The 27,632-nt window shown below is 41.5% G+C and overlaps 2 protein-coding genes across 2 annotated transcripts; both read right to left on the bottom strand.

Annotated features, from left to right (window-relative positions):
* Positions 1–311: 311 nt before the first annotated feature.
* LOC144694242 (extracellular calcium-sensing receptor-like) lies at positions 312–27,632 on the bottom strand. Its single transcript, XM_078564586.1, is given in 7 exon segments — positions 312–1,216; positions 1,311–1,434; positions 24,507–24,734; positions 24,964–25,301; positions 25,304–25,787; positions 26,922–27,210; positions 27,502–27,632. Coding segments are annotated over 7 exon segments (2,445 nt in total). The 5' UTR covers positions 27,579–27,632.
* On the bottom strand, positions 21,445–22,615 carry LOC144694276 (extracellular calcium-sensing receptor-like). The gene is made up of 2 exons (XM_078564614.1): positions 22,456–22,615; positions 21,445–22,358 (listed from the first exon to the last, which is right to left on the bottom strand). The coding sequence occupies exons 1-2, from the start codon at positions 22,613–22,615 to the stop codon at positions 21,445–21,447; spliced, it is 1,074 nt and encodes a 357-aa protein (XP_078420740.1).

The following is a 27,632-nucleotide window of genomic DNA, read 5'->3' as shown; positions in this document are numbered from 1 at the left end:
GGAACATGTTCTCAGGCACCTTGTGCCATTTCTGCTCCTCTTTCTGGTCATAAACTCTCCTTTAACCAGTTCCAGTACTATCATGGGCCAAAATGTACCTAGCAATTAAAAGGTTCAGGTTGTCTTTAAATGGTGCTAGCCTTGCACGAACAGAGGCTTCCTGCTGAGGCGTGCAGCCATTCAGCAGGGTGCTTAGTGCTGGGCTGCACACCAGCATAATGTATAACATCATGAAGTCACAGACAACAGAATGTATGTTAATCGTATTGGAATGTTCAGTAAATTATTCAAACGTTCAACCATTTACAGATTTATGAAGGCACTTTGGACATCACATGCTTTCTCGTATTTGTCTCTGGTTTAAATAGTAAAATGACAGATTTAGGAACGAAAATACAAAGAAGTAAAGCAAAACTGGATGCCAAAATTGCAAACACTTCTACAGCTACAGTATATTTCCCCGGAGAGCTCACGTAGGCTGGAATGAACGCTATCCAAACAACACAGAAGATAAGCATACTAAACGTTACACATTGGGCCTCGTTGAAATTATCGGGCAGTTTCCGGGCTAAAAATGCAAGAACAAAGCAAACGCAGGACAGGATTGCAATATAACCCGACACACAATAAAAGGCTATTGTGGACCCCACATGACATTCCAAAATAATCATTTCCCTGTAATAGCTTGTGTTTTTCATTGGAAATGGTGGCGCTATACTTAGCCATACAGTGCATATGAAAGCTTGAATAAATGTGAGGCCAAATACGCCAAAACGTTGCTGTGTAGGTCCAAACCATCTCATTAGGTTGTTGTTAGGAAGTGTTACTTTAAAGGCCATCAGTACAAGAATAGTCTTTGTCAAAACACAAGAAATACATAAGACAAAAGTAATGCCAAATGATACACGTTGCAGCATACAAGACCAAAATGAAGGTTCGCTAATAAAAGTAAGAGAGCACAGGAAACAAAGAATTAATGCGAAGAGAAGAAGGAAGCTCAGTTCGGAATTGTTGGCCTTCACAATGGGAGTATCCTTATACTGAAGAAAAACTCCAGCTATTGCTATAGTTCCACAGATTCCAACCAACGCGAGTGTCACTAATACGATTCCCAAGGTCTCTTCAAAAGAGAGAAACTCAATTTCTTTTAAGGAGCATTTGTCTTTGTTTGGATTGGGCCAGTATTCCAGTAGACACTTAATGCAGTCTAAAGCATCTAGGATAAATAGTAGCAAACGTAAGTAAATGATTTGAGATATCTGAATGAAAGACTTGGAAAGATAATCATGACATTCAAGGTTTAAGCATACCTGTGGTATTACTGATTTCACTGTCAGCGCATTCAGTGCAGTCAAAACAACAGACCGATTGCCCCTTTCTGGAGACTTTCCATGTCCCTGGGATACAGCCCTCGGAGCAAATTGCACGTGGAACCTGAAGAAAATGCAATAACAACGCTTATATGACGATATAATGTAATATTGCATCAAACGCAAAACACATTTCATACATTCTAATTTCATGTTTTGGTATTTGGAAAGTAGTGTTGACGGAACATCATCCATCTTTTTGACAGCTTATCACGTGTTGTTTAACAAAGGATTTAAAATGCAAGCGAAGAAAAATATGTAGCAAAGTTGAGGCATCTAAATCTGAAGTATGTATTGTGAAGGGAGTGGTGGGTTTGAACATAGTATTAAACGTGCTCAGGTTATTATCACAAATATTTTATATTTACCCTCACAACTCCAACAAATTAAAGAAAAGACTCCCCAGAATTAATAATATATTACCATTTCTGATCAATGATGTACAACATAATTAACTACATATTCCCGAATGGCACTGGACAAATTGAAATTGTTATTAATTGCTAACGAAATAGTGGAGTGGAATTACGGACAAACTATTGGCATGAATACTGAATTGGTTATGCTCTAAGAGACAGAAAGTCGGAGTAAAGTGTGTACCCAAATGGGAAGGAAGGGACTTCTGGTATCCCCCAGACTCAGCAACACCTCAGAATATTTATTACTGTCTAAAATGAATGAATAAGGGGCCAGATATAAAAGATTGCTGACAAGGCTAAATTAGATGGCACAGTAATTAATGTAGATTGGAGCGAAAAGTTCCAAAGGGACAGTGACAGATTAAGTAAGTGGGCAAAACAATCGTAGATCGAGTGTGAAGTGAAAAAGAAATGCAAGTTCGTTTATTTTGGACCTGAGAAAGATAAATCAAGAGAGTGTTTAATAAATGGAAAGAAAGAAGGTACAGTGAATGGACAGAGAGATTTACAAGTTCGTGTACACGAATCATTTAAACCTAGTGAACATCTACAAAAATTATATTTAAAAGACTAAAGTAATGTTTGCGTTTTCACAAGTGGGCTGGAATACGAAGGGTGGAAGTGACGTTTCGCTGTTCCGAGCACTGGTTGCACCCCAGCTGGAGTACTACATTCAGTTTTAGCACCGTACATCACCAAAGAAACGCTTCTTTTTTTACCAACAACCGAAGCTCAGGTGTAGGTAGCAGCAATAAAAACTTTGCCAATGGTACAAAACATGGCAAAATAATAGACAGTAATGAGCAGAGTTACGGAAATTTGGGCGATATGGAGGGGATGGTAAAATAGGAAAATAGGAGCTAGAGCTCAATGTGGAGGGGTGCGAAGTAATAAACTTTGAAATGACCAATATGAAAAGATAGTATACAATATAAGCATGTTGTGAAAAATGTAGGTGAACAGGAAGACCATGGTGTCCCCAAAAACAAACTCTAATAAGGACAGGGAAAGGAATGGGAAAAATGATATGGGTACTTGAATTTATAAATAGAGAAATACAAGGTAAAAACAAAGACAGCACGCTAGAACTTTATAAATCAGAAGGCTTCAACTGGAGTATTGTGCACCATTCTGGGCACCACACATCAGGAAAGATGTAAGATAAAAACAAAAAGCTAAAAGCTACTGCGGATGCTGGAAATCCAAAACAAAACAAAAACAGAATTACCTGGAAAAACTCAGCAAGTCTGGCAGCATCGGCGGAGAAGAAATCAGTTAACGTTTCGAGCCTTCATGGCCCTTCGGCAGAACTGCACCATAGTTTCAACAAGGGACTTTTACCCACCTCCAATATTCTCCCTCCACTTGGACCCCTCCCTCTGGATTCTTACCTTCGCTTGATCTTTTCATTGAGAACTGTTGGCGTGACATTAGCCGTCTCAATTTCTCTGCTCCTCTCACCCATTCTAATCTGTCTCTCTCTGAACTCACTGCATTCCGTTCTCTCAGGTCCAACCCCAACATTGTCATCAAACCCGCAGACAAGGGTGGTACTGTTGTTGTCTGGCGCATTGACCTCTACCTCGCGGAGGCTAAGCGTCAACTCGCAGACGTTTCCTCCTACCTCTCCCTGGACCATGACCCCACCACGGAACATCAAGCCATTGTTTCCAGGACTGTCACTGACCTCATCTCCTCTGGAGATCTTCCTCCCACAGCTTCCAACTTGATAGTCGCCCAACCTCGGACGGCCCGCTTCTACCTCCTACCCAAAATCCACAAACAGAACTGTCCTGGCAGACCGATCGTGTCAGCCTGTTCCTGCCCCACGGAACTCATTTCTCGTTATCATGACTCCCTTCTCTCTCCCCTTGTCCAGTCCCTTCCCACCTACATCCGTGATTCCTCTGACACCTTACGTCACATCAACAATTTCCAGTTCCCTGGCCCCAACCGCTTCCTCTTCACCATGGATGTCCAATCCCTCTACACCTCCATCCCCCACCAGGATGGTCTGAGGGCCCTTAGCTTCTTCCTTGAACAGAGGCCCCAACAATCCCCATCCACCACTACTCTCCTCTGTCTGGCTGAACTTGTTCTCACACTGAACAATTTCTCCTTTAACTCCTCTCACTTCCTCCAAATAAAAGGTGTGGCTATGGGTACCCGCATGGGCCCCAGCTATGCCTGTCTCTTTATGGGGTATGTGGAACATTCCTTGTTCCAGTTCTACTCCGGCCCCCTCCCACAACTCTTTCTCCGGTACATCGATGATTACTTCGGTGCGGCTTCATGCTCTCGTCGGGACCTGGAAAAATTTATTAATTTTGTTTCCAATCTCCACCCCTCCATCATCTTCACATGGTCCATCTCTGACACTTCTCTTCCCTTCCTTGACCTCTCTGTCTCAATTTCTGATGATAGACTGTCCACCAATATCCATTACAAGCCTACCGACTCCCACAGCTACCTCGACTACAGCTCCTCACACCCCGCTTCCTGTAAAGACTCCATCCCATTCTCTCAGTTCCTTCACCTCCGTCGCATCTGTTCTGATGACGCTACCTTCAAAAACAGCTCCTCTGACATGTCCTCCTTCTTCCTTAACCGAGGTTTTCCATCCACGGTCGTTGACAGGGCCCTCAACCGTGTCTGGCCCATATCCCGCGCATCCTCCCTCACGCCTTCTCCTCCTTCCCAGAAACATGATAGGGTCCCCCTTGTCCTCACTTATCACCCCACCAGCCTCCGCATTCAAAGGATCATCCTCCGCCATTTCCGCCAACTCCAGCATGATGCCACCACCAAACACATCTTCCCTTCACCCCCCTTGACGGCATTCCGTAGGGATCGTTCCCTCCGGGACACCCTGGTCCACTCCTCCATCACCCCCTACTCCTCAACCCCCACTTATGGCACCTCCCCATGCCCAAGCAGAAGATGCAACACCTGCCCCTTCACTTCCTCTCTCCTCACCGTCCAAGGGCCCAAACACTCCTTTCAAGTGAAGCAGCATTTCACTTGCATTTCCCCTAACTTAGTCTACTGCATTCGTTGCTCCCAATGCGGTCTCCTCTACATTGGAGAGACCAAACGCAAACTGGGCGACCGTTTTGTGGAACACCTGCGGTCTGTCCGCAAGAAAGACCCAAACCTCCCTGTCGCTTGCCATTTTAACACTCCACCCTGTTCTCTTGCCAACATGTCTGTCCTTGGCTTGCTGCATTGTTCCAGTGAAGCCCAACGCAAACTGGAGGAACAGCACCTCATCTTCCGACTAGGCACTTTACAGCCCTCTGGGCTGAATATTGAATTCAACAACTTTAGATCTTAAACTCCCCCTCCCCCCATCCCCACCCCGTTTCTTTTCCCCCCCCCCACCCGCTTTTTTTTTCAATAATTTATATAGATTCTTCTTTCCCCACCTATTTCCATTATTTTTAAATCTAAAACTAAAACCTTTAGTCTTTCCACCCCACCCCCACTAGAGCTGTACTTTAAATATCCTGTTTCCCATTCTTAATTAGCACTTTTCTCAGACAAAGACCACCACCTTCAACACCTCTTTGACCCTTTTGTCTGTGACATCTCTTGATTATCTGCTCACACCACACCCTCAATGTGTCTCTTCACCCCCCCCCCCACCCCAACCCACCTTAAACCAATTTATATTTCTCCCTTGTTGAAAGATGTAAGATCGGCTATAGAATGGGTTCAGAGGAGGGTTACCAGGATTCTATTAGGGCTGAGGAACTTAGTTGTGAGGAGCGGTTAGAAAATTTAGGGCTGTTCTCCTTGAAACAGGGAATGTTAACAGATGAGCTAATAAAGGTTTTAACGATGCTCTGCGGTTTTGATAGAGTAGATAAAACTATTTCCTTTGGTGAGCGGGCCAATAAACATAGGTGATAAATTTAAAATCATTAGCAAAAGATCTAGAGGAGTGACGAAGTTGAGTTTTTACTGTCATTTGCCAAGATTTGTATAGCTTCGTCTGTAAAGTTGTTGCAAGCTGATTCCATAGGTTGGTTTAGTCTAATAGTTAGAGCCAAACCTCTCAACAGTGAAATTAGGAAACACTCCTACACATAATATGGCAGAAGTTTAGAACGTTCTTCCATAAAGGAAAATTGATGCTAGATCAACTGTTAACTTTTAAAATCTGACACTGATAGACATTTGTTTTCAAAAAATATTAATGGATATGGCGCAAAGATAAATTGAGCTCGGTCGCAGATCAGCCATTGTCTCATTGAATGGCAGCAACACGCATGACGGGATAAATGGCCTACTCCTTTACCTATATTCCATAAGTAATTTTAAAAGTGAGTTGGAGAGGTTCTTGGGCATGAGAAACTTACAGGGCTATGGACCAAAAAAAACTGGGTGTGGGATGGAGCACAACTGCCTATTCAAAAAGTCAGTCCAGGCACAACGGACCGAATGGCCTCCGACTGTGCTGTATATTTCTATGATTCGACTTTGGACACACCTTGCTTTTCCCGCTATCCCACACAATAGCTTCTTTCTTTAGAACGATTGGCTGCCCGGAAGGTGAAGAAGCATCGTAACAGCCAACATTCACAATCTCTGGGAAACCATTTTTATTGACTTGCCAGTTCATCAAGTCATATACAGCCACTGGATCCCCGCTGGACTCAAAGTAGACCGTTTCACTAGATGTGGTTGTAAAATTAACTGCCTGCATGTAACAAAGTAGCTGCAAAACAGAAGAACATGGGTAATTTAGTTGACAATGAGGCAGACATTTGCGTTTTTCCATATACAATATATACATGTTAATAGTAAAATCGTCAAAAAAGGTCGTCCATATTTTTTTATTGAACGTTTCATGTTAAGATTTTATATAAAAACTGCATTCGATAGGTCTTCTACATAAGTAAAACACAAAGACACTAGAACAAAAGTTCCACATGCTGTAAAGTCTAACACTTTCAGTCAGGGCATCTATTACAGTTACTAGCATTTCAATAAATTTCTGATTTAAAAATGACCGACTTCTCTTCTATTTTCCACTTTGCTGACTTACCTTTTCTTCTTCAAACTGAAAGTTATTTTAGGGAATTACTAATTTAACAAACTGCTTATCCAACATTCCATACAGGATGAGCAGACATTTGCTCATTTTAAGAATTGGGAAGATCAAAGCCATTGTCTTCAGTCACCACTACAAATTCCGTTCCCTAAACTCTTGCATGTTTGACTCCATTTATTAATCCGCTATATTTTAGTTTGGTGTAATGTGTTTCATTTTCTATTTGAATACTGAATACATACATAGAAATAGGAGCTTAGTCATAAAAGTGTTTTCTTTTCATTCTTGTAATTAACCCTTTTCGTTGGTACTGCAAGTGATCTTGTAAACATTTCCTGCTTTAGCTTAAGCCTCTGGTTGTGAACTACGATGTACCCTTAATTATCCGAAGAGTTAAGTTTCTCATCAGGGTAGAACTTATTCTCCTTAAGAAATAGAATTTGGTTGAGTTGACTTGTTTTTTTCTCTCAAAACAAGCAAGGTGCGTGCTCCTCAACATTTTAAATTCATCTCACTTTTTTCTCTCTATTACCTATTTAAGATGATAGTTTCTGTTAGTGAAATATCTCTCCTGTTTTTCCTTCAAGCAGTTTGCAAATTCTCCAACAAATTGGCTTCTTGATGTACGCGGAGGTGTCCGTGTCCACCACTCGTTTCTTAATCTGTTATAATGCGTGCTCGCTTTCAAATCTTGTCTAGTTCTAAAGAAGAACCATGCTACAAAAACAGACCTGTGCTTTTCCTCCAAAGATGCTAACTGTTCTGCATGTTTTTTCTTTTATAGTGATAGAGTGGCAGAGAGATAGAGAGGCAGCTGGATAGGCATCTTAGTGCCTGGATAATTAGATACAGAAACAGAAATATACATTGTCATTAACCGACATAAATTCATGTAAGAAACTGCCTAAGTGAACTTCAGAATGCTCTGTGTTTTTAACGAGTATAAAGATACGTCCAAATAGCTGATTGCACCGGAGCCAAGTACTGAAATAGAAAAAACACATTAACTCTAGGGAGCAAAATAATTAGCCGCTATTACCTTCAGTAAGAGGTCTTGTGCTGCATTGGGTAGCTGCTTTGCCCCTGAATCAGCAGCTCCGGGATCAAGTCCTCCTCCAGGACATGATGGTCCAACGAAGCTGTGTTCATAACAGGGTGCGATCAAACAAGTTGAGTATTAACTTGTTAATCCTTCCAACATACGCCAATTGCAGGCGGTCAGAGCGGGAGGGATTCCTGGTCAGCCACATGATGGAATGAAATTGGGATCTGTACTATCACTACACATTGTTCCGGGCTGCAACATGCATGTAAAATCGGTAGCAATAGCATGGAGTTTGATTCTCCTTCTGGCTCGGGTGGGTTTGGACCTACATCCTCGCCCTACTTGCGGTGGATGGGGCGCTGTGGTTTGGACCTGCGAACTGAAGACGTTTCATTTTTTCCATGTCTTTCATTTTTATATTATATGAGGGGTTCACAAAAACAAAAGTTGGATGTCGAGTTTTTCTACGCTAAATTGTAGGGTATCCCGAAGTCATTTAATGTTCTGTGCCCTCAATATCTTGGAAGAAATCTATTAGTGAGCACTTCTGCAGTTTACCATTCACAATTTACATGCGCGCATTTTTATATTTCACAATGAAAAAGATATAAGAAATACTGCCAATACGGCGTGTAGCTGATAGCTTAGCCTACTCGTTGCATCGCATTTTATTCGCTTATTTCCTGAAAGTACAAACCCTCTTCAGGTAACCTTCCACTTTCAAGAGCAGCGCTCCAATATCTGCTGCCAATATTATTTCTTCATGTGGTTACCAAGACATTGAATCTTGCCAGGTAGCTGGGACAATCACATAGAAGCAGAATTTGATTCTCATCCTACACCCACACACTGCAACATTGCACCAAGGAGACTAGTCAACATCTATCAATGGTAGTGTAAGTGGCTCGTTATCCATCCCTATCTCAAGGATTCCCAGAGTTAATTATAACGCTGTGAGCGACGTTCTTCTTAGAATCAGCAAACCCAACTCAAAACGGCCATGTATCCTCGGAACCTGTGGCCTATCCTGTTATTTGCTTTTTTTTTTAATGTGTAGGTTTGAAAGCATTAAATTTTCGGGTGCTGTGACAAGATCAAGAGAAATAAAACCAGGTAAATAAATAGTTTAAAATAAGATATAAAATCAGGAAATGCTGGGAAATCTCAGCAAGTCAGGATCTGCGGAGAGAGAAACACATTTTACGTCCCAGGTCGATGACCTAAAGGCATTTCTGATTTGGAGCATCGGCAGTATTCAACTTTTCTTAAAAATAAAATGCCTGATTCAGGACTTTGCAATCAAATAAAGTTAATAACATGCAGCGTCCACCATCTACAAGGTACAAATCAGGTGTGTGATAGAACCCTCGCCAATTGCCTGGATGAGTGCAGCTCCAACAACACTCAAGAGCCTCGACACCATCGGTACAAAACAGCCCGCTTATTGGCTCTCCATCCACCACCTTAAACATTCAATCACTCCACAAAGTGCGCTATGGCAGAGTTTGCACCATCTATAAGATGGACTGCAAGCCTCTTTCGACAGTACTTTCCAAACCCGTGATTGTACCATCTAGGAGATCAACATCCTAGAGGTTACCATTGACCTGAACTAGGCTGGACTAGTCATATAAATGTTGTGACTGCAAGAGCAGGTCAGAGCCTAGGAATCCTGCTGCGAGTATCTCACCTCCTGACTCCCTAAAAATTGCCTACCATCGACAAGACACAAGTCAGGAGTGTAATGGAATACTCCTCACTTGCCTGGATGCGTGTAGCTCCAATAACACTCAAGAAGCTTGACATCATCCAGGACAAAGCAGCCCACTTGATTGGCACCCCATCCACAAACATTCACTCCCTCCACCTTCAAACTCAATCTTAAGGCAGATGGTTTTAATCATCACAATTAACGACAAAATCGGTTTAAATATATAATAGCAAGCAGTCACACACGAGAGGTTGCATTTGGTTTGCCCTGGAGATTGTTCAAAGTGCCGAATCCTTTCAAGTCTCTGCGAATGAACATAAAACATTCCGCCAAGGATCACATCCCCGATTTTATTGATACCTGGTAAGTCAAAGTTTCCTTGAAGTTGGCAGCTTGGTTTGTTAGTTGCTGTTACAACAGCAAATATAAAACAAAGCAAAATATGATGCATTGCAATGTTTTTTAATGGGTAACATTAAATTCTCCTCACCATGGAAGTCTTCTTCAACTCAGGGATAATTGTAGGCCTTTATGCACTTTTCAGTTCACCGTTGGGAGTGCTGGGTAATAAGCCGTACATGAAACAAAATGAATGTAAACAATATGTGTGGATAAAATCCCTCCAGAGAATAATGCATCATTTTTTTCCCATTTTTGCCTGAGGAAAGCTAAATAGAACTCTGGCTTTTGGCACGATGCCAACAACTTCAATTTTAATATTAAACTTTGAACCTGCACATACATTTTCCATGATGAGTTCTCTTCAGGTATGTGTATCATTTGTTCCTGCTAAATATAGCGATATCAAATGATTTTATCCAGAACCCAATCCTACAAATCAAAGTTAATGCTGCAAAACAATTCATGTCTAAATGTCCATGTTGACATCGCTCATTAAACTAATTTAAACTTCTTTGAGTGTGTTTATCAGTGTTAGGGTAAAGCAGCTGAAGTAGATTACATATCTGCACAGCATTTTAGTGATATGTGAATCTAATAAGTACATTTATTGAAGAATGGGGAATCTAGATGATAAAAGTCCTTTGATACAGATTCAATCAGAAAGGTGAATGACACAGGTGAAACAGTTGTAGAATGTGTTGCATGCAAACTATTTGCTTCAGGTTTATATGTGACTACATCTCATACACATTGGTTCATTATCCTTCCCTCAGAGGAGAGGCGGTGGTATTGTCACTGGACCAGTATGCCAGAGACCCGGGGCAATGCTCTGGGGATCCAGACTCAAATCCCACCACGGCAAATCGTGGAATTTGAATTCAATAAAAGTCTGGAGTTAGAAGTCTAATGATGACGATGAAACCATTGCTGATTGTTTGGTTCACTAATGCCCTTTAGGGAAGAAAATCTGCTGTCCTTACCAGGTCTGGCCTACATGTGACTCCAGACCAACAGCAATGTGGTTGGCTCGTAAATGCCCTCTGAACAAGGGCACTTAGGGATGGGCAATAAATGCTGGCCTAGCCAGCGATACCACATCCCATGAACGAATAAAAAAATTATAAAGCGAGGTTTTGCCTATGCTCAAGGGTGAACATGGCAGATACTCTGACACAATTCAAAGGCTGTCCTGGCTAACATTTACTCCGCAGTCAACACTCAAGAACAGCTCATCTGGTTATTATCACATCATTGTTTGTGAACCCTGGGCATCAATTGCCATTTTCCTACATTACAACACCTCAGAAGTGCTTCACTGGCTGTAAAGCACTTTGGGGCCCACTGCAGTCATGAAAGGCTATATATATATATATATTTATATAAAATGTTTGTATGTATTATATATATAATATAGAAATGATATCGTCAAAGGAACATTAGTCTTCTCAGAAATTGGCCTCTTTCTTCTTTGCCAAAAAGAATGCCCTTTCAATGCTCATTTCACTGGGAAACTATTGCTAAAGTAACATATTTATTACCTTAAACAACGCAAGGCTAATCAAAATATATGATTTCTTGAAAGGCAAGTAGATCCAATGAATGTTGGAATTTTAGATCGCTTTTGTTATTCTTCCCATGTGAATGAACTAAAGTGCTACCTTCCAAAATGCAAGAATATAATTTGCTAGATCGTGTGAGACATTTGAGTTGCACACATTTGTTGACGACCTCCAGGACAACCCATAAACTATCTTTACTTGGGTGATAATGATTCCAGATGAATGAAGGCGCTTCACGTCTGAGCTGTGGGTAGGTGTGATAACATGCTTATGTTCACCTGTGGAATGAGAATACATCTATGATTACAATCATAATTACATAATTAAAGGTGGATGACTCATATGTGTGAGATATAGTAATGGGTTAAAACATGCAAGTAGCCCTTAGACTGAGAGAAGTAATAAGCAACTGTAACAGTTATCAAATATACATAGTGAAAATGTGGTAAAAAGAGGGGTGGGTCAGATTAGCAACCTTCGGGAATGTACACATGGAGGAAAGGGTTTGACTTTACCAAGGCAATGGTGTTGACCAAGTCAAAGTGAAAATGGAGGTACAGACAATCATATAAATTAGGAGCAGGAGTGGGTCACTCGGCCCCTCATGTATTCTCTACCATTCAATATGATCATAGCTGATCTAATTGCACCCTCCCTACCCCCAATAACCTCTCACCCCCTTGTTTATCAAGAATCTGTCCACCTCTGCTTTAAAGATATTCAAAGACTCTGCTTCCACTGTCTTTTGAGGAAGGGAATTCCAAAGACTCACGAGCCTCTGAGGGGAAAAATTCTCCTTGACTCTGTTAAATGGGCGACCCCTTAGTTTTAAACAGTGACCCCTAGTCCTATATTCTCCCCCAAGAGGAAATATCCTCTCCACATCCACCCTGTCAAGACACCTCAGGATCTTAAAGGTTTCAATCAAATCAACTCCTTCTCTTCTAAACTCCAGTGGATACAAAATTAACTTGTCCAACCTTTCCTCATTATGCAACCCACCGATTCCTGGTATTAGCATAGTCAACCTTCTCTAAACTGCTTTCTAATGCATTTACATCCTTCTTAAATAAGGAGACCAATACTGTACACAGCACTCCAGATGTGGTCTCACCAGTACAACTGAAGCATAACCTCCCTACTTTTGTATACAATTCCCCTCGCAATAAACAATAGCATCCGACTAGCTTTCCTAATTACTGGCTGTTCCTGCATACTAGCTTTTCATGATTCATGCACTGGGACCCCCAGATCCCTCTGCATCTCAGAGCTCTGCAGTGCCTCACCATTTAGATAAGCTTCTTCTTATTCTTCCTTCTAAAATAGTCAATTTCACATTTGCCCACATTATACTCCATTTGCCAAATCATTGCACACTCACTTAACCTATCCATGTCCCTTTGTAGTCTCCTTACGTCCTCTTTACAACTTACTTTCCTACCTATCTATGCACGATCAGCAAATTTAGTAACCATACCTTCAATCGCTTCATCCAAGTCATTTATATAAATTGTAAAAAGTTGAAGCCCAAGCACTGATCCCTGTGGCACACCACTCGTTACATCCTACCAACCAGAAAAAGACCCAGTTATTTCTACTCTCTGTTTCCTGTTGGCTAGCTAATCTTCTATCCATGCCAATATGTTCCCCCCTACACCATGAGCTTTTATTTTCCACAATAACCTTTAACGTGACATCTTATCAAATTCCTTCTGGAAATCTAAGTACAGTACATCCACCCATTCCCCTTTATCCACAGAACATGTGACTCCTTCAAAGAACTCCAATAAATTGGTTAAACATGATTTCTCTTTCACAAAACCATGCTAACTCAGCCTGTTTTAACTTTTCATTTCGCAGCTCCAACAATTTCCTAAGTACCACTTCCCTGATGATTGTAATTTTCTTGATTTCCTCCCTCCCTTCTAATTACTGATTTACAACAATTTTTGGGATGTTACTTGTATCCTCTATAGTGAAGACCAATGCAAAGACCTTATTTTCCATTATTGTTCCCCCAAACTCACATTCTACAGGACCAATGACTATTTTTTAACTCTTTTCCTTTTTAAATATCTATAGAAACAATTACTATCTATCTTTCTATTCCTAAATAGCATTCTCTCACACTCTATTTCCCCTTCTTATTAATCTTTTAGTCATTCTTTCCTGTTCTCTATATTCTGCCAAATCTTCTGACCTGCCACCTGTCTTTGAGCAATGATATATTTTTTTAAGTTTGATACTATCTTTAACTTTTTTAATTAACCACAGAAGGTGGATACTCCCCTTGGAATTTTTCTTTCTCATTGAAATGTATTCTGTAATATGCAGTTAAATGTCTGCCACTGCATCTCTATTGACCTATCCCTTAACCTCATTTGCCAGCTCACTTTAGCTAGCTCTACTTTCATGCCCTCATAATTGTCCTTATTTAAGTTTCAAATACCAGACGAGGGCCCACTCTTCTCTCCCTCAAAATGAATATAAAATTCAATCTATTATGATTGCTGCTACGAAGGGGTGCCTTCACTATGAGATAATCAATTAATCCTGTCTTGTTGCACAATACCAGGTCTAGTATAGCCTGCTCTCCAGTTGGCTCCAGAACGTACTGTTCTGAGAAACATTCCCAAAAACATTTTATGAAATCTTCATCTATGATACCTTTGCCCATACGATTTTTCCAGTCTATATGTAGATTAAAATCCACCATGATTATTGCCGTACATGCCTGACAAGCTCCCATTATCTCTTCCTTTATACACTGTCCTACCATGTAGCTACGATTAAGGGGTCTGTACACCACTCCCACAAGTGACATCTTGTCTTTATCATTTCTAACCTCAACCCATACCACTTCTATATCGTGGTTTCCTGAACTTAGGCCATCCTCTCTACTGTGCTAATGCCACCATTAATTAACAGAGCCACCCCGCCACCTTTTCCTAGCTTCCTGCCCTTCCTAAATGTCATGTACCCTTCAATATTCAGGTTCCAATCTATGTCATCCTGTAGCCATGTCTCAGTAATGACTATCAGATTGCACTTATTTATTTCTATTTGCACTAGAATTTCATCTGTTTTGTTCAGCATGCTGCATGCATTCAAATACAGAGCCTTTACTTTTGTCAATTTATTATTTTTGTAACATCTAGCCTTATCTGTTGGTTTACTCATAGATTTGTATGCTCTGCCCCTTCCTCTCATGGCCTGTTTATCATTTCCCATTTTCATACCTTCGTGATAGTTGAGATACCCAAAGGTTAGAGATCGACACAGTGGAGTTATTAGATAGGCTGGTTGAACTTAAAGTTGATACATCAACAGGACCAGATGAGGGAAATAAGGCTGGTCATTGTGGAGGCACTGGCCACTATCTTCCAATCTTCTTTAGAAACAGGGCTGGTGTCAGAGGATTGGAGAATTGCAAATGTTACACCCTTGTTCAAAATTTGCTCTAAGGATAAACTTAGCAATGATAACCCAGTCAGCATAACCTCGGTGGTGGAAATCCTTTTAATTAAAACTCGGAACAAAAATAGAAGTCACTTGGAAAATGAAGATGGAAATATAGCAAGAATTTGTTAAAGACAAATCATTTGAACTAACTTTGTCAAGTTTGTTGATGATGTAACAGAAAGGGTGGAAGAGGGCCTGCAATTGATGTGGTGTATTTGATAAAGTGCCATTTAACTGGCATGTCAGCAAAGTTGCCACCCAAGGAATAAAAGGGACAGCGCAGCATGGATAGGAATTGGCTGAATTACAGATAATAGAGAGTAGTGTAGAGTAGCTACTTTTGGTCTGGAAGACGGCATATAATGGGGTTCCCCAGGGGTACGTATTAGGGCCGTGCCGTTTCCTGCTATATATTAATCAGCTCGATTTTCATGTATTGGGCACAGTTACAAAATGTGATGATGGCACAAAACTTGGAAGCCTTCTCAATTGCGAAGAGGAAAATTATAAACTTCAAAAAGATATTGACAGGTTGGCAGAATAGGTAGACAAATGGCAGATGAAATTTAATGCAGAGAATTGTGAATTGATACAATTGGTAGGAAAAATGACGAGAGGCCATAGAAGCTAAAGAATACAATTCTAAAGGTGATGCTCGAGCAGAGGGACCTGGGGTTATACTTGTTTCGTAAAATAGAAAATCAATAAATTAAACTAAAATCAATAAATGAGTGGGGTGACAGACCCTGGTGGGGCACTGTAAATAAAACAAAAATATGAAAGAAAACGTAACTAATTAAACCAAAAATTCATTACCGAGGGTGATGACGCACCCGATCTGGGGTTTTTTTGAGCACAAGGCTGAAGCATGCGCAACAATCTTCAGCCAGAAGTGCCGAGTGGATGACCCATCCTGGCCTCCTCTGGAGGTCCCCATCATCACAGATGCCATTCTTCAGACAATTCAATTCACTCCATGTGATATCAAGAAATGGCTGAAGGCAGTAGATACTGCAAAGGCCCTGACAATATTCCGGCAAGAGTGCTGAAGACTTGCACTTCAGAACTTGCTGCGCCTCTCGCCAAGCTGTTCCAGTACAGCTACGACATTGGCTTCTACCCAGCTGTGTGGGAAATTGCCCAGGTATGTCCTGTACACAAAAAGGACAAATCCAACCCGACCAATTACCACCCCATCAGTCTACTCTGGATCATTAGTAAAGTAATGGAAGTGGTCATCAACAGTGCTATCAAGCGGCACTTGCTTAGCAATAACCTGCTCACTGATGCCCAGTTTGGGTTCCACCAGGGCTATTCAGCTCCTGACCTCATTACAGCCTTGGTTCAAACATGGACAAAAGAGCTGAACTCCCGGGGTGAGGTGAGAGTGACTGCCCTTGACATCAAGGCAGCATTTGATCGAGTGTGGCATCAAGGAGCTCTAGCAAAACTGGACTCAATGGAAATCAGGGCGAAAAATCTCCACTGGTTGGAGTCATACATAGCACAAAGGAAAATGGTCCTGCCTGGATGAGTGCAGCTCCCACAACACTCAAGAAGCTTGAGGCCATCCAGGACAAAGCAGCCCACTTGATTGGCGCCCCAACCACAAACACTCACTCTCTCCACCACCGATGCACAGTAACAGCAGTGTGTACCATCTACAAGCTTAACTGCAGGAATTCATCAAGGCTCCTTCAACAGCACCTTCCAAACCCACGACCACTACCATCTAGAAGGACAAGGGGAGCAGATAGATGGGAATACCACCACCTGGAAGTTCCCCTCTAAGCCACTCACCATCCTGACTTGGAAATATATTGCCGCTCCTTCACTGTCACTGGGTCAAAATCCTGGAACTCCCTTCCTAACAACACTGTGGGTGTACCTCCACCACATGGACTGCAGTGGTTCAAGAAGGCAGCTCATCACCACCTTCTCAAGGGCAACTATGGTTGAGCAGTAAATGCTGGCCCAGCCAGCGAAGCCCATATCCCATGAATGAGTTAAGAAAAATCATTTAACGTGGTAGAGCTTGCTGAGAAAGTGGTTAATAAAGCTTATGGCAACTGGGGTTTTACAAATAGCGGCATATAGCACAAAAGCTATGAAGTTATGATAAACCTGTATAAAACATTGGTTCACCCTCAACTGCAATATTGTGTTCCGTTTTGGGCACTACACTTTAGGAAAGATGCAAAAGCATTAGAGAAGGTGCAGAAAAGAATAAAGAGAATGGTTACATGGATGAAAAACTTCAGTTATATGGATAGATTGGAGAATCTGGGATTGTTCTCTTTGAAGAAGAGAAAATTAAGAGGAGATCAGGTAGACGGTTCAGACAGAATAGATAGGGGGAAACACTTTCCCTTGGTAGGTGGATTGAAAAACAGAGGATACCGATTCAAAGTGATAGCAAAACTTCAAGGATGTTTTTTTCCTTGTAAGCAGCGAGAGTTTAGAGTCTGGAATGCACTGCTTGAGAGTATGGTGGAGACAGATTCAATCATGACTTTCAAAAGGGAATTAGAAAATTAGCTGAAGGAAAAAAACCGCAGGGCCAGAATCTTACCTTCAGTGTGTGGGCATGTGCCTGACACGCCGGAAAGTAATATGACACGCGATGATGTCACCGACATCACCGCGCACTCGCACGATATTTCATTCAGGAGTCAGCTGCATGTCTGCCGTTTATTGAAAAGCCTATTAAGGCCATTAAGGACCTAAATAACTTGAAATGTATGCTGCCCGTCCAGCCTAACGGTTGGCGGGCAGGCGAAAAGGCCAAGCAGCCTATACATTTTTTAGGAAACCTCATCCACGAGCCGGGTGAGGTTTCCTAAATCTATTACAAATTAAATAATAATGTTGGGCAGGTTTTCCCATTGGCGTGTGGGGGCGGGCCCGACATGCCAACGTGTAAAAGGATGCGTGATGACTTCGGGCGTGTGTCCGGACATCATCGCGCGCCATTATGATGTTAAGGCCATTAAGAAAGCAGTTACTGTCTTTAGTGATGCTGCCCGTCCATCCTTCAGGTTGGCGGGCAGGCAGAAAGCCCAAGCGGCCTTCGCATTTTTCATGAAACTTTATCCACGAGCGGGAAGAGGTTTCCTGAAGCTTTTATTAAATAATTAAATTAATTTTCATAAATATAAAAACATGTCCCATCCCATGTGACACAGTCACATGAGGGGACGTTTCATTCAATTGTTGATGTCTTTGTTTATTTGTTTAAGCGCTCCAATCTCTCTGAAGCAGCTCTGTGCCTAAGGGAGATTGAAGCGCTCTCTGCGCGAACTGAGCGCTAGACCCAACTCCTTCTCCTCTCGCCATCCTCACAGGCAGCGCTGAGCACTAGCGCTCACGATCCACGCAGGGCGGGCCTTAATTGGCTCGTCTGCATGAAATCGCAGCTCCCTGACAACCCCCCGGCAGCTCCCACCGAGCCGGCCCGACGCAGGAAAAATTCAGGCCCGGGAGTACAGGGAAAAGGTGGGAGAATGAGACCAGGCCGGATTTTTTGGCGGGAAGGTAAGATCAAACTGCCGTAAAATTCCACCCCAGGTGAGTTGCGCTTGCGGTGAGCTGACACAGGCACGATGAGACAAATAGCTTCCTCCTGTGCTGTATCTTTTCTATGAGCCTGTGGTCCTATGACATGGAGCATGTAATCATAGATTGGCGGAGGAAACAACAGGTTTGGGTGGTGAATCGTAAAAACTAAAAGGGGATGACTATAAGGGTTATGACCTAGGTCCTTTGGTGTCTCAGATGATAAACTCACTGTCCAACCCTGCTGAACCCTATAGACAGAAGGAAACAGGGGTTGCAGCTTTAGCACAGACTGGGAGACAGTTGTCGAGGTATGAGGCTCTTAAAGGGGTCGCTGATGCTCCTCAGAAATGAATCGACGAAGGTTCAGGCACGAGTACAACCATTGTGATATGGCCTATCGAATATATGGAGTGTGTTGAGGCTCAAAAGCCCGTTCCTCTTGCTCCCCAGGCCTTAGTGGTGAATGTGGCATTTTTTTTCCAGCTCGGCACTAACGGGTGAATCAACTTTGAATATTTAAAAACTCAATACTTCAGGGGAACATAGAGATTGGGGGGGGAGGCGGTGCAGTTGGGCAAATGGTTTCGAAGACCATCCCTTCCGTTCAAAGCAGTGGTGCTGATGGTAGGAGGAGGTAAGCATTTAAAAAGATTAGAAGGAACAAGAAGGAAAAGATCAGTCGGTCACATTGGAGAGGAGTGAGGATGAAAATGGAGAATAATTTTTAAAATCCCATCATCAATTGAGTGTGAGAGGGAGTTATGATTGAGGGAAGGGTGACTTATGAGACAAACAGCTTTTTGGTTTCAAGGAGAGGGTAGAGAAACCCACCACCATTTCGTAATGTATATAACTTTTGGCATAGCATCTTTTTATATACAGATGTTTATATTGGGGTCAGGAATTGGCATAAAATTTAGATTTCTTTTTTATATTCATTCATGGGATGTGGGCGTTGCTAACCAGGTCAACATTTATTGCCCATCCCTAATTGCCCTTGAGAAGATGGTGGTGAGCTGACTTTTTGAACCACTGCAGGCCATGTGGTGTAGGTACACCCACAGTGCTGTTAGGGGGTGGGGGGGAGTTCCAGGATTTTGATCGAATGGCAGTGAAGGAACGGCGAAATAGTCAGGATAGTGAGTGGCTTGGAGGGGAACTTCCAGATGGTGATGTTCCCATGTATTTGCTGCCCTGTCCTTCTAGATGGTAGCAGTCGTGAGTTTGGTAGGTGCTGTCTGAGGAGCCTTGGTGAATTCCTGCAGTGCATCTTGTAGATGGTACACACTGCTGCCACTGTGCATCGGCGGTGGAGGGAGTGAATGTTTGTGGATGGGGTGCCAATCAAGTGGGCTGCTTTGTCCTGGATGGTGTCCAGCTTCTTGAATGTTGTGGGAGTTGCACTCATCCAGGCAAGTGGGGAGTATTCCATCACACTCCTGACCCGTGCCTTGTAGATGGTGGACACAGTTTGAGGAGTCACGAGTCAGTTACTAGTAGATGTAGTTTTAATAATGGAGCAGGAGTAGAAGGTGTTTGTGACAAAATTGAAGCAATTTTTGCCCTTAGTATTGCCTCTTTAATTATGTCATTGTGCACAATCGGTTAAAACACATTAGCTTGCAAAAATAATTACCATGCCTAAGCTATCAAAACCATTGCAAAATTAGCGCAGTTGTCTGCAAAGAAGTGTTCTAAGAAGGATCCAAGCCATCAAATTGAATAGTTGAATGTAATTGATTGGCATGTTTTTGAATGACACTGGCAGCTCTTTCTAAAAAAAAAAGTGTAATTTCTGCTCGGTAATAGTCAGGATTTCTAATGTTTTGTCAGCATGTCTTAATTTTTCTCCAAAACTAATCTTTCTAGAATGTCCTAAGAGCGCTAGTCCTCCAAAATAACCTGGCTCGTTGCAACAACGAAAGACTAAGTATAATGTCAATTATATACCAATCCAGCACGAGTTGTGACTATGTCCGAAAGTAGAAATAGACAGAAGCCCTTGTTGCGATTTCTCTTGCTTACCAATAAATTTATTTGGCAGTTAATTGCACAGATAAACTCGTCTAAAGCGTTATTTTGTCAATTTACAAAGGCATGAACTGTCCATGAAGACAATGCATTGCACTCACAGCAAAAGTTACTACCTGTCGTGCAGTGCAGTATTGCTTAGATGTCAAGAAAAGTGAAAACACTCCCAAAGTCACAGGTCCCTTGGGATCAGCTCAGATAATAGGTCACACGTAAAGCAAATCAATATTCAGAGTGAAAAAAAAGTTGTGAATCCCAAATGTCGTTCTCTTGAGGTCCTCTGAGGTCAGGAGAGTTAGCCCGATGAAGAATGCAATTAAATTAAAATAGGAAACTATGGGGATAACAGTTATTCTTCAAGTTTGACCTAAATTGACCCAAAAGAATGAGAATGTTTATTACGTCTGCACAATCTGTAATAATTATCATGTTTGTTTTCGCTGGTGAAGCAGTAACGTATCATAGCCGACTGTTATTCATTGATCATTATATTTTGTTTACCTTTTTTCAGTATTTATTTGCGTCGGGAAGGAATATGAGTAAATACTGTTAAACTTAATTACATAATAGCCAACTATGTCGTGGGTAAGCTGCTATTAATATTACAGGAATAATAATATGACCTTTAATAAACAAAGGTTCGTACAATAGTTTAATAATAAAAAAATGTCAATAATTGAAAAACTTGCTCTCTTCTAATTCTTCTCTGTCAATAGCTATTAACACAACGACTACTTTACTAAAACCTTTAACCGCTTATTATGAGAATGATGATTTTCTGCTCTCACAAATACAAAATGAAAATCACACCAACACCAGCAGTGAATTTGGTTACAGTTTCTTTGAAGGTTCTTTTCCCATCAAAAACTTTTTTGTATCATTTTCTGGTTTCAACAAGACAACGTAACATTTTGGAACAAAAATACAAAACAGTAGTCCAAAATCAGATGTCAAAATTGCAAAAACTTCTGAAGCGGCCGTATATTTTCCAGGAGAGCTTACGTAAGCCGGGATAAAAGCTATCCAGACCGCACAAAACGTAAGCATGCTAAAAGTTATAAATTTAGCTTCATTGAAATTATCAGGTAGTTTTCTCGCTAAAAACGCAAGTACAAAGCAGACGCAAGAAAGGGTGCCAATGTAAGCAGAAACTAAATAAAAGGCAGTCGCAGAGCCCACGTCGCATTCTAAAATGATTATATCTTTATAATGTCTGGTGTTTTTCATGGGAAACGGGGGTGCAATAACCAACCACAGAGCACTTATTACACCTTGAATGAATGTGAGAACAAAAACGCTTAAACGTTGCTGTGTGGGGCCAAAATGTTTCATCATGCTATTGTTTGGAACTCTCGTCTTAAAAACCACGAGCACAATAATCGTTTTAACCAAAATACAGGAAATGCATAGAACAAAGGAAATACCAAACGCGGTGCGGCGTAACATACATGACCACAGTGATGGTTGCCCAATAAATGTAAGGGAACACAAAAAGCAAAGCGCTATTGCAGAAAGCAGCAGGAAGCTTAGCTCCGAGTTGTTTGCTTTCACGATAGGAGTGTCTTTATACTTTAAGAAAATAATTGCTATTGCCATAACTATGCAGATTCCAACCAATGCAACTGTTGTTAATACAGTTCCCAAGGTTTCGGTATAACACAGAAACTCAATTCCTTTTGGCACGCATTTATCTCTCGACAAGTTGGGCCAGTATTCCACGGGGCACTTGACACAGTCAATCGAATCTAAGAGAAACCAATTTAAATGCCAAGTTGAACACTTAATGATTTGCCAGTCTCCTTGCTATATATTTAACGAAGTATCATTCATGTTTAAACGCACCTGTGGTATTACTGATTTCCCCCTCAGAACATGACGTACAATCAAAGCAGCAAATGGGTTGTCCTTTCCTAACAAACTTTCTTGTACCAAGTGGGCAACTTTCAGCACAAACTGCAAGAGGAACCTGGCGATCAGGAAAAAAATAAAAACAACCTGTCATGGCATTGATACATATAATATTATATGTATACATATATAAAGGAAGCATACTCAGATACTGAATTTAATTGTACATAGGAAAACATCATATAAAGTCAACATATTGTTATGTTTGAGCCTGGACCTTGTTCAACAAATATAGCTGGACGAGAAACAGACGATAGGAGATTAGCCGCCAATTTTACATTGATTGAAATAAAGAAAATCAGGCGTAGTGTGTAACGGCTAGCCTGTGATATCCGTTTAACACCATGGCTGAAACCTACATTTACTCATTGCCAGTCGTGAAGACTGGGTTGACTTCTGACTGGCACACCTCTCTCAGCTAAGGGGAGGGAAGCAAACAACAGTAACAACAAAAACGTTAACAATTTGAGTTTACATATCTCCTTTAACAGAGTAAAGTGTCCAAAGGGACTTCTCAGCAGTGATCATTAAACAAAAGTTGACAACGAGAAACACAAGGAGACATTAGGATAACTGAGCTGATGATAAAGCATCGCTGCAGAAGTTCATCGGGGCAATTCCTAGGACCGTTCAATTTCGGCTGCCTCTTCAGTGACTTTCCCTCCATCATAAGGTTAGAAGAGGGGATGTTCGCTGATGATTGCACAACGATCAGTTCCATTCACTACCCCTCAGATAAACAATGAGTCCATGCCCACATGCAGCACGACGCGGACAATGTTCAGGCTTGGGCTTATAAGTGACAAGCATCATACAATGGCAATGGCCAGGCAATGACCAAGCAATTTCACCTCCCTTTGTCATTCAATGTCATTGTCACCGTCGAATCAGCATCCGGAGGGTCACGATTGACCAGAAGCTTAACTGGACCAGCCACATAAACATTGTGACTCCAAAACTACGTCAGAAGCTGGGTATACGGTGGTGAGTGACTCACCTCCTGACTCCCCAAAACCTTTACAAGGCACAAGATGGGAGTGTGATGAAATGCTCTCCACCTGGCTGGATGAGTGCAGTCCCACCTGCCCTCTCAGGTAGATGCAAAGGATATCAGTGCACTCTTTTGAATAACGGTAAGGAAGTTATCACCGGGCCCTGGCCAATATTTGTCCATCAATGAACATCGTATCCTAGAGTGACTACACTTCATTGGCTGTAAAGCGCTTTGGGGTGTCCTGTGGACGTGAAAGGTGATATACAAATGAAAGTATTTCTTTAATATGAAAGCTATTGAGAGGGAAGGTAGCTACTTTTTCCACTGATTAGCGAACCCGTAACAGAGGAAAACGGTCAAGATTATCACCAGGGAGAGGGGAGGAGAAGTTAGAAGAAATTTGTTCTCACATAAGTAGCTAATTATAACATGAATACTATACATCAAATAATTATTCAACTCGAAGTAAAGGAACATTTTAAACAACTATTATGCAAGGAAAGGAGGATTAAAACAGGATAGGAGCGGCCTAGGAGATAGGATCTGGTGAAGCGAATCAACCAGACGAAGGGGTCCTGTGTGTTAGTTTTCTGTAACATTCCGTTAGTAGCTCTGGACCTTTTTGGAAACAAACGACAGAACAAGTGCAGCCAAAAATGCAATTAACTCCGGCCATAAAATTCAGTGAGAGGAGGATTGTTGTATCGGTGAGTCACCACGCCCCTCTTTCGCCATTTTATCCCGTCCCCGTTTGGATACAATAAGCTTGATTTGCAAAACTGTTCTAATTAATGAGGTGATAGAAGTTGCGCTTGGTGCAAGGAGATCATTGCCGCACGTATGTTTTAAAAGCGTTTAGAAGACGAGAATGTAGTGAAGCACTAACGAAGTAAAGGTTAAATCGTTGTTGGCGGGAATTATATAACGAATATGATAAATACGTCCGGTATTGCTGTAGAACCGAAGTTTCTAGTTATCTTCATAAGCATACCTTATCTTGGCCTCCACGCCAGACTATAGATTTTCCATTTAGTACAACTTCTTGTCCGGGAGGCGCGGAACCATCGTAATGGCCAATAGTCTGAATGTGTGCAATCCGTTTGGAATTAGTTTTCCAGTTTACTAAATCGTATGTACCGACTGAGTCTCCATTCTCATCAAAATAAACGTTGTCGCCGCTCTTTGTTCTGAAATTCACTGATTGCATGTAATGTAATACCTTGTGCAGAAGAGAAAGGACAATTGGACAACATTAGGCTGCGCACATCCAAATAGAAATGCCAACATCGACATGTAGCTCCTAAAACATTGCTTTGATAGCTTGTGATATCGGAAGTTGCGTAATCAAAAGGAACTGCATATGAATTCTGACTTAGTTAATCTCTAAAAGTGCGTTTTTCGTTCATGTAAACGCATCACTTCTGAGTGGAGTTGATGAGTCTTCTTACCTGCCACGGTTCGAAATTGGGAACGTGCACGCAAGTGTTATTTACAAATGGCCCTCTACCAGTTTCGCATGCAAACATATTGTGAAAGGCGTGGGCTAAAGCATACACTGCTTTATATACATTGTAGGTAGACCCGTCTACCTCTAGGTCAGAATATGCATTCTGTAGCTCTTCTAAATGTTCTTTTCCTGTACATCGCCGCATTTCAGCCGAACTGTTTGCGTGACTTGTTAGGTTTCCTGAATTCAAACTACATTGGAATGCCGTTTCCCAAAACTCTTTCACTAAACCGTTACCGGGAACCTGAAAGGGGTTAACTTTAAGTAGAAAGTCTCTCAGCCTGGTATTTCTAACCGACGGATTTCCGGTCCTATTGTTCCCACTAGAATTTTAACATTCTCTTCTGGAGCAAGGAGATCTGACGTAACCCAGGCTTCACTTCCGATCCACTGAATGTCAGTGACGTTTTGACGTAAAAGTTCCTTCAACAAAATGTGCATTTCCCGCGTGGCAGAAAAGGCAACTATAACTTTTGTGCTTGCTTTCTTAATGACCTCTACAATTTTAATGATTTTCTCCCTGGAGTCAGTCCTATAAAAAGATTCGGACCAGACTCCCATCTTCTCGACAGTTTCTATGAATGCTTGCATTCCAAAATTTCCATAGTCGTTGTTGATTCTAATCGTTCCAATCCAAGTCCATCCAAACTTCTTAACAATTTGAACTAAAAATTTGGACTGATGGTAGTCACTCCGTATCGTCCTATAAAACGTCGGAAATTCTTCTTTGTTACTGAGACACGCACAGGTGGAAAAGTAACTAACCTGCAATACAGTTAAACAGATATTGCATTATATGGACTATGGTGATAACTCCAACAGACTTTGCAGTCAGAGAAGCAGGCCCTTTAAACGGGGCCTATGAACATTCCTTACAAGTTGTTCTATATTAGAGATTTCGGTTTTCTACATGTATATACATTGTCATTCACGCCCTTCAATTGCCGTCCTAATCAAATATTAGAAGCCTTGGTCCAAAATAACATGCATCATCTTAATCATGGTTTGCAAGCTCTCCATTTTTATCTGCGCCCTTAAAGGAAATGCTAAGGCACGAGTTAACAGAAGGGGAGAGCTATTCCGTACGCGTTTGTGCTAACGCAAATCGTTTTGCCAAATGTCTTACCCGATCATGCAGTGCGTTAACATAGTGCACCATCGTTATTTAATTGTTCCTTGTTGCAACTGGCTTCATACAATATATTATCATTGTACAGTTTGCTTTTCGGGGGCTAATCAAATATGTAATTTGTAATGAGCCTTAAAGACAACTTGAGAAAATTACACTCAACGGCACCAATTCAAGTCTGAGGTTCAGTTAACAGGCATTATAGAATTATATCTGCGTGACAGCATCAACTTTAGATCAGCTGATGCTGAGTTTAGCATTATTATGTTCTGGATGTTTTTCAGAGGAGCCAGGACCGCAGTCTCAAATTAGTTCAGTCGGGATGACTCCTGCAAGCAGATCGCAGGCTCCTTAGTCTCGGTTGAGCTCCAACTCCGGGTCCAGCAGCGACATAATAACATTCGGTGTCATTTCGATTTCATACATTGGTGAACAAGAATTCCAAATTAAGCATAATGGAACATTATAGACTCTGTTATTTAGGTGAGACCTATAATGTAATATTAAATGCATTTAAGGGGAAGCTTGGTAAGTACATAAGGGAGATAGGCATAAAAGGTTATGTTGGTGCAGTACAGTGGAGAAGACTCATATGGTCATAAACACCGCGATAGACGTCACGTGACCTATTTATGTGCTGTAAATTCTATATAATTTTATGTAGGTGGCTTACATAGGTTTTTCTTCTGGATTTACATGAAACATATCTACATCTGTTGAACACAGAAAATATATCTAAAATACTATATTGCACCAACAAACATCCTTACCAATGGAATTCTGAAAGGACCAATTTATCTCGTTACTGCTATCGACTCTGAAGATGAGCCTCCACCAATTAGAGCTGAAATCATTGGACTTCCTCCGCATTTTCTATCAACAGACTGGCCCTTGCCGTTGATAAGAGCTAAGGCTGCTTTCGTCGCAATGGTGGGCGAAGAACAATCATCATAAATTGTGTAGCCTAGCGAAACATCGGGAAGCAGGTCCGGGTTCTTATTTATTTCTTCGATGGCAAAAATCATCGTTTGCACAAGGCGAAAAGCTCTGAAATCAAACCTGGGATAAGCAAGTGACTTCAGGTTGTGAAATAGATAACGTTCCTCACATAATTTTGTTCCAGTACACCGTTATGATTTGCTTAAGAAAGCATCTAGATATAGATAATTTTATACAGTAGACAATGGGAGAGATGGAACTCTATGGGAGAGATTGGTTCTAACCCTGAACTCGACCTAATAATGCCTTCCATCAGCAGCCTGTATCTGTGCAATATTTAGTAAACGTGTGTAATTATTGAACCGGACAATGGATACTTGAAGTGATATTTTTCATACTGCCTGAACTCACCTTTTGCATTGTGTTTCCTGTGGTACATTTGTGAAGGAATTAGTTCGTTCGAGCCTGTCGGAGTGCACGTTAAACATTCCGCCTAAGATGACTTCGCCGTCCTCAGTCGTGTCGCTCAGGCCAAACTTTCC

The sequence above is a fragment of the Cetorhinus maximus genome, chromosome 19 (genome assembly GCF_964194155.1).
Source record: "Cetorhinus maximus chromosome 19, sCetMax3.hap1.1, whole genome shotgun sequence".
Classification (NCBI taxonomy): domain Eukaryota; kingdom Metazoa; phylum Chordata; class Chondrichthyes; order Lamniformes; family Cetorhinidae; genus Cetorhinus; species Cetorhinus maximus.
Note: the sequence above shows the minus strand (reverse complement) of the source record. Positions and strands in the feature narration are given on the sequence as shown.